Below are 6784 nucleotides of genomic sequence, written 5' to 3'. Positions count from 1 at the left end.
GTTAGTTCACCCAAAAATGAAAATTCTGTCATTAATTACTCACCCTTGTGTTGTTCCAAACTAGGAATGTTCGCCGTTGTTCACTGACGAGCTGCGCAAAAAATCGCGCGAATATGAACGTGGTTTTGCGCAGCTCGTCAGAGAACAACGGCTCTGTGTAGTTAATGCTGCTCAACGTGAAAGCACGCACGTGATGGAGATTTACCGCTGAGTACAGAACCGGCTTTTCTGACAAGATGCGCGTTAAATATCGCATGCGATTTATCGTGCAGCCCTACTGTAGATTCAATTAGATGGTGGAAGAATCCAGATATTCAACAACCATTAAGAACCAAACACCTTGAAAATCATTCAGCTCCAGATCCATCTTGACCCTCTTTATCTATAATTTGTCAAATTTGCTTGCTTCATGCAGCTATCAAACTGTCAAAGTGCCAAAGTGCCCTCCCTCCAAAACAGGAAATGAAACAGGAAGCAAACATGTAGATCTATGGAACGTTCCCCAAATTAAAAAAAAAAAAAGAGGTAAAGGGGGAACACAAGAGGCAAGCCGATAAAGACATTATGAAACGATGAGCAACCACATGACTGTTGAATGACTGAGCTCTTAAAGTTCACCTCAGGATCTCTCTGTGGTCTAGAAAAGCTTGTCTCCAGACACGTCATTCTGAACCGTTAGGGCGTAGAGTGAATTATCAGTCCACTAAGATATACGCCTGTGGCCATTACAGAGCAGAAGCTCAAATCATTTAATGAGCTTCACTACATTCATTTGTGGAAGTTTGGACTGAAACGTGCAGAATCTCCCCTCAAAATCTGGATTTGGCAAACGGTCAAATAGGTTTAGGTGATGCAAGAGGGGAGGTAAACCTTTGGTGGTCTTTAAGCAATGCTTCAGATGCCAAAAAAATATAAAAAGCAATAGGTAGAAGCATATTCAAAAAAACAAAAATAACCAAACCGAAAGAATATGGAAACCGGGTTGATTCTGATCAATGCCAACCACCACAAGCGTGCACTAGGCCACAGACGTAAGGGGGTGGGGATGGGGCAGGGGCGCAGGAGGGGAAGAAGAAGGGTGGAGGGATGGAAAGGTGTTGGGTGGATTGGTAGAGAACAGGAATGACAGGGAGGGAAAGGGAGGGGAGGGAAGGTGGCGTTAACAGCCCAAAGGTCCCAGAGCGTCTTACCATCACAGGTGCCGTTGGTCGCGAGCGCACCAGTCTCTGGCATCGCCGCATCACAAGAAATTTGATGCATGATTATCGCGTTTATGAAGTTGGCCGCTGTCATGGTGGTCTTACCGAGTGCTCGAAGTTCGTGTTCCTGTATGGACATCACTTTGTTTTGAGTCTTTTCCCTACTTGACGCGCTGCTGATGCCATCCCCACCGCGGGACGGGATGGAACCGCTGCCGCTGTTGTTTTCGGAAGCCAGCAAGGGGTGCCCTCGACTTGTGGGCAGACCGAGGTGGGCACCAGGGGCCTGGCTGTACGGAGAGGGGTATGACCCACCGGCACCAGGGCTGGCCAGCTTGGGGTCAGACTTGGAAGAGGATGAAAGGTCCTGATGTTTGGGCAGACCTCCACGCCCATGGCTTTTGCCCCCATCTCTATTTGAATCTTTAGCGTTTGAGTCTGTACCGGATGGGTAACCCTCATTGGCTAGACCAGACCGAAGGTGCCCACTGAAGCCCTGGTAGCGAGCAGATCCTGGTGGCCTGAAGAAAGGTAAAGGTAAACAAATTGTTGTTTATCTCACTGGCCTTACCATCAGGCAGCAGTTTGAGCAGTGGAGACTCACCGCAGCACAGAGGGACTGTTGTGCTCAGAATTGGGCAGGCTCTTTGAGCTGGTGTTGTGCAGAACACTAGGTCTCTGCTGCAGGCTGTCCTGGGGACGAGGGGAGAGCGGAGACGACTGGTGACTGTATGGATGAGATTGGGGACGAGAACTGCTGCTGCCACCCACCTGTTCTGGTGCTCCTGTTTGGACACAATGTTCAGACATTTAGCAACGCTGATCTGCATATTGATTATTGGCTAAAGTACACGGACACCGAACAACTCAATATGAATCCAATTATAATTGCAGCTGTAAATCTGTGTTTTAGGAAACTGAAATGAAGCTGAAATGAAATATGAAAATGAAAATATATAAAAATATCAGATGAAAAACTGAAAAATATATGTTAAAGTTGAAATACTAAAAGGACTAAAACTGAAATAAAACTAAATTAAAGCTATATAGAAATTGAAAACCTCAAAAACTAATAAAAAAAGACAAAAGTACATTACTAAAATAAACTAAAAAAACAAACTAAAATTAGAAAGAAAACTGAAAATATAAAAACAAGTCAATTAAACATTGATAAATACTATATAAATGGTTCTAAAATAACAGTTGTAAAACAGTTAATGATTTATCAAGTTAATTGTAAAATCTGTCAATTAGCTAAATTAATTACAATTAATCCTATAAATATTTGCTGAAAAGAGCCCCCAAAGACGACAATATAAAGACGTTCCATAAATTGGCTGTACACATTAAAAGTAAAACGCAGTGAGGGCGCTCACCTGGTCTCCATATAGGGGCATGTTCCACGTTACCATGACCGAGGGACTTGTCTCTTTCTCTGTCCCTGTCTTTCTCACGCTCTCGCTCTCGGTCTCGTTCCCTGTCCCTCTCTCGATCCCGCTCTCGCTCTCTCTCACGATCCCGCTCTCTTTCCCTCTCTCTCTCCCTCTCCCGTTCTCTTTCTCTCTCTGAGGACGTCGAACTGCCTTGGATCTTGCTCATGTGAGAGGCTCCCACTGTTGAGAGATAGAGGTATAAAGTGAATGACACTTATAAAGAAAATTTGTTTTAAATCACCATGTTGTTTGTTTGAGTGAGCGTGTTGCTTTGTACCTGGTGAGATGGGAGATGTGTTGTAGGCTCCGCTGGGAAAAGCTGGAGAGGTTCCTGGGATGTATGTGATACGATCCATGGGAGAGGCAGATGTTCCTGCAAATGGACGGAAAAAATTAACGTCCATCAGATTATCATAAGTATGTAACATGTTGTTTTTATTTTTGTATTCAGATACATGACCAGGTTATTTGGAATAGTTCTCAATTTTTCTTTTTTAAATATACCATTGTTTACTAACTCTCATGCAATTGTCAGTGAATAATGGCTTAAAGGTGGGTTAAGCGATTTTTCAAAAACGCTTTAGAAAACTGATTCGGGCCGACTAGCAAAACAAACTTGTAGCCAATCAGCAGTAAGGGGTGTGTCAACTCATGATGGAGAGAGCATTCAGTGCACAGGATGGACATTAGCCGAGCTGAGCGACAGAAAGATAGAGATGGCGGATAAAAAACAAAAGAGGAAAACGTCTGCGGAACAAAAGAAGGCTTAAGGCAAGAAGTAGGACCCGTGTAAATATCGGATCAGCTTTCCAGCGCTGGAGAGAACTCAAGGAGCGGAAGGCCTGCGATCGGATGCCGAGGTTGCTTTGTTTCTTCTCGATAGGTGAGTAAAACACCGTGTCTGTGCCGCAACAGCTAAAGTCTGTCTAGTACACTGGACCCGACAAAGCGACCGTTGAAAATCATTTGAAATTTGTGTCAATACGTCAAAAATAGAACGCAGCAGCAGTTTTCTGTCGGGGATTTGTCGTGCCGTGTCGTGTCGCGCCGCATCCAGTGTAGACCATAGATATGTATATATATCTATGGTGTAGACAGCATCACTGATTACGAGTTCTATAGTATTTTGTCGCGCCGCGCCATTCACGTCCGGTGTAGACACATTGGTTTTGTAACATTGGTTTTGCTTTGTTTCACATCATTGATTATAATGAGTTCTATAGTATTTTGTCACGCCGCGCCACTCGCGTCCGGTGTAGACACGGTGTAACATTGGTTTTGCTTTGTTTCACAGAACTAATCGTTGCCTGGGTTGCGTACGTATGTGTGGGGCGGAGCTATAAAAATAGGGGCGAGACCCTTTTGGGGTAGGGGCGTGTTTGTTTTGGTGATTTCAAATGTCAACACTGGCTGCCAGAAATTGCTTACCCCACCTTTAAATTGTGCTCTATTTCGTTATAAGATTTAAAATATGTCAAGGACAAAAGCTCCTATAAGGACCCCTCACCTCTGGGTGTAGGTGAGTAGGCTAAGTTAAGAGACTGCTCTCGAGGTGTTAGGCCTCTGAGCAGGTCGGGTCTCTGGGCAGCCATGGCAGCAGCGGCTGGCCACTGGTGCATCTGCTGGGAGGTAATGTAGTCGTTGAAGAGCGTTTGTCTGTTCTCCAGGGCTGCTGTTTCAGGGAAACCTCTGATCAGGTAGGGTGAGTAGTGGTGAGGGTAGCCAGGGCCAGGGGGCAGGTGACGGGGCAGGTAATACGCTGCTGTGGAGACAAGAAACAAAGTCAAAGCCAACTGACAAATACATTACATAATGCATGATATACTACAATTATTTTCAAATATAAGTTTGGAGTCAGTTTGTTCAAGTCAAATTTGTTCACCAGGGCTGCATTTATCTGTTCAAAAATACAGTAAAAAGTTATATTGTGAATTAATACAATTTAAAACAACTGTCTTCTATCTGAATATATTTTAAAATGTGGTTTATTCCTGTGATTCAAAGCTTAATTTTCAGAAATCAATACTCCAGTCTTCAGATATTTCAGAAATCATTCTAGTATGCTGATTTGGTGCTTAAGAAACGTGTTATTATCAATGTTGAAAACAGATGTGTAGCTTAATTTTTCCAGGATTCTTTAAATATGAAGTTGAAAAGAACAGTATTTATTTAAAATAGAAATCTTTTCTAACATTATAAATGTCTTTACTGTCACTTTTGATCAACTTAAAGCATCTCTGCTAAATAAGTATGCTAATTAAAAACTTTTTTTACTGACCCCAAACTTTTGAAAGGTAGCATATATGTAATTTTAAACACATTTAATATATATAAATAAAATGGGAAATACCCTGATATCATTATACATTTTAAGAAAAAAAATATATAACATTTTCCTGGTATGGAAATCACACGTTCCCTGATATTTCCAAGTATTCCATAAAAATGGCAATTTGCACCCTAATATTTGTGCTGCTAAACTGCAAATACCTGGCTCAATCGGGATTCCCCTGGGCAGAGTTGCAGGGTCAAATGGTAGAGGTATCTGGCCACGGTACATATCCGTTCCCAGCCCCTGCAGGATCCTCTCGTAGGCCAAAGACGCAGTGTGCTCACCAACTGCCAGTGGAGACTTAGTGGAGCTCACCTCTCGAGGGGTGGGAGTGGCTTTTCTCTCCTGCTGCTGGGCCTTACTAGAGCCTAAGTCACACACAGTGAAACAACATTTAAACACCATACAAACTACCACCAGCTCCTGAAAGCCAGTGATTTGTAGAACATGATACCTTCATGTGCACGCTGTGAGGTTTCTCTGCCGGACAGTGGAGAGGCTCTGTGCGAGGGCGGAGGGTAGCCGGATCTTTTGTGATCTTCATAGCCCACTGGACTGTGGTGGGGTCTGCTGCTCTGCTCTCCACTAAGTGCCAATGGAGAAGTACGGGACAGAGAACCGGGGGTGCTGACCACAGCGCTGGGTCGTGATTTGCACCCTACCTCCTCATATCGGGTCCTGTCAGACCCTCTGTGCTCGGGCCTGAGCTCTAGATGAGAGGACATTCCAGAGTAAGGCCGAGGAGAGCTGGCGATGATGGACCGCACATCATGGCGCTTGGATGAGCCAACAGGCTCTTGTTTCAGAGGGGTGCCCTGTAGAACACACATTTGGTGAATATTCGGTTAATTTGACAGAGGGTTGAGTGGTATTGATGTTTAATGTATACTGTAAAGGCAACATTTGAATCTTATCAAGTCTTGTTACTTTTGGATTTTCTTTATATTTTTGAATGTATTTAATGAACAACCTATTAAAGAATTAATAGTATGGCAAATGTAAGGATTTTGATCCAGAAGAAACTTGGTCATTAGAACCTCTGGTTTATTTGTTCTGTCAGGCACCTTTATTTTATTGTAGAGGTACATAAATGTACCCTAGTTCTCATAATTTTGTAAATTTCAGTATTTATAGCCCTTATGCATTTTCAGCAGTTTCAGACAAAACCTCTAAATATTCTGTGAAATAAACATGGGAAGAAAAGTGTAGTACTTTCGGGATTTCTGAATATATTTTCAAATGTGGTCCTGTGATTCAAAGCTTACTTTTTAGAAATCAATACTCCAGTCTTCAAAAAATTCAAATACTCCAGTCTTCAAAAAAATGTATTTGTCAGATATCCTACCATACCAAGAAAACACAAATCAAAGCCAGTCACCTGGGTGATTGAGCCCTCCTTAGGCTTGCCTATCACAACCCCCTCAGGAGGGATCAGGTGGATGGAGCGTCCTCCCTCTTTGACGGTGGTCACTATACTCTCGTGAGAACGTGATTTAAGAGTGTCAGTGGGATGACCAGGGCCACGGGGTGATGGGGAACCCTCTCTTTTCATCTGTTTAACCTCCCGGCGCTGACAGTCATCCCGCGGGATTCCTGGGAGAGAAAAAAATGTAAGACAAAGGAAATAAGAGCAAGAGCTTGTATGAGCTAAAGGTGTTCAGTCGAGGCTGAGTTTCTGAGATCATACTGACCTTGGGATATGGATCCACGGATGTGGTGCAGATGAGGACTATCGCGCTCGTTAGGCATTGCTCGACTAATCAAGCCTGCAAAAGAGAGAAACGGCAGGTGAAGGAACGTTAACTGGAAAAAGGATAAAC

The 6784-nt window shown here is 43.4% G+C and overlaps 1 protein-coding gene across 1 annotated transcript in view; it reads right to left on the bottom strand.

Moving 5' to 3' along the window:
* The window catches only part of LOC107742750 (nuclear receptor corepressor 2-like), a 110415-nt gene that overhangs the window by 8894 nt on the left and 94737 nt on the right, over window positions 1–6784 (bottom strand). Inside the window, exons 33-37 of the mRNA XM_016555787.1 lie at window positions 4140–4391; window positions 2910–3005; window positions 2576–2812; window positions 1804–1984; window positions 1188–1720 (exon numbers count right to left, since the gene is read on the bottom strand). Coding sequence (XP_016411273.1) covers window positions 1188–1720; window positions 1804–1984; window positions 2576–2812; window positions 2910–3005; window positions 4140–4391 — 1299 coding nt within the window. The remainder of the gene's footprint in view (window positions 1–1187; window positions 1721–1803; window positions 1985–2575; window positions 2813–2909; window positions 3006–4139; window positions 4392–6784) is intronic.

Source organism: Sinocyclocheilus rhinocerous, unplaced genomic scaffold (assembly GCF_001515625.1).
Source record: "Sinocyclocheilus rhinocerous isolate Xijiao unplaced genomic scaffold, SAMN03320098_v1.1 scaffold2212, whole genome shotgun sequence".
Classification (NCBI taxonomy): Eukaryota; Metazoa; Chordata; class Actinopteri; order Cypriniformes; family Cyprinidae; genus Sinocyclocheilus; species Sinocyclocheilus rhinocerous.
This window is presented reverse-complemented; position numbering and strand designations above follow the sequence as displayed.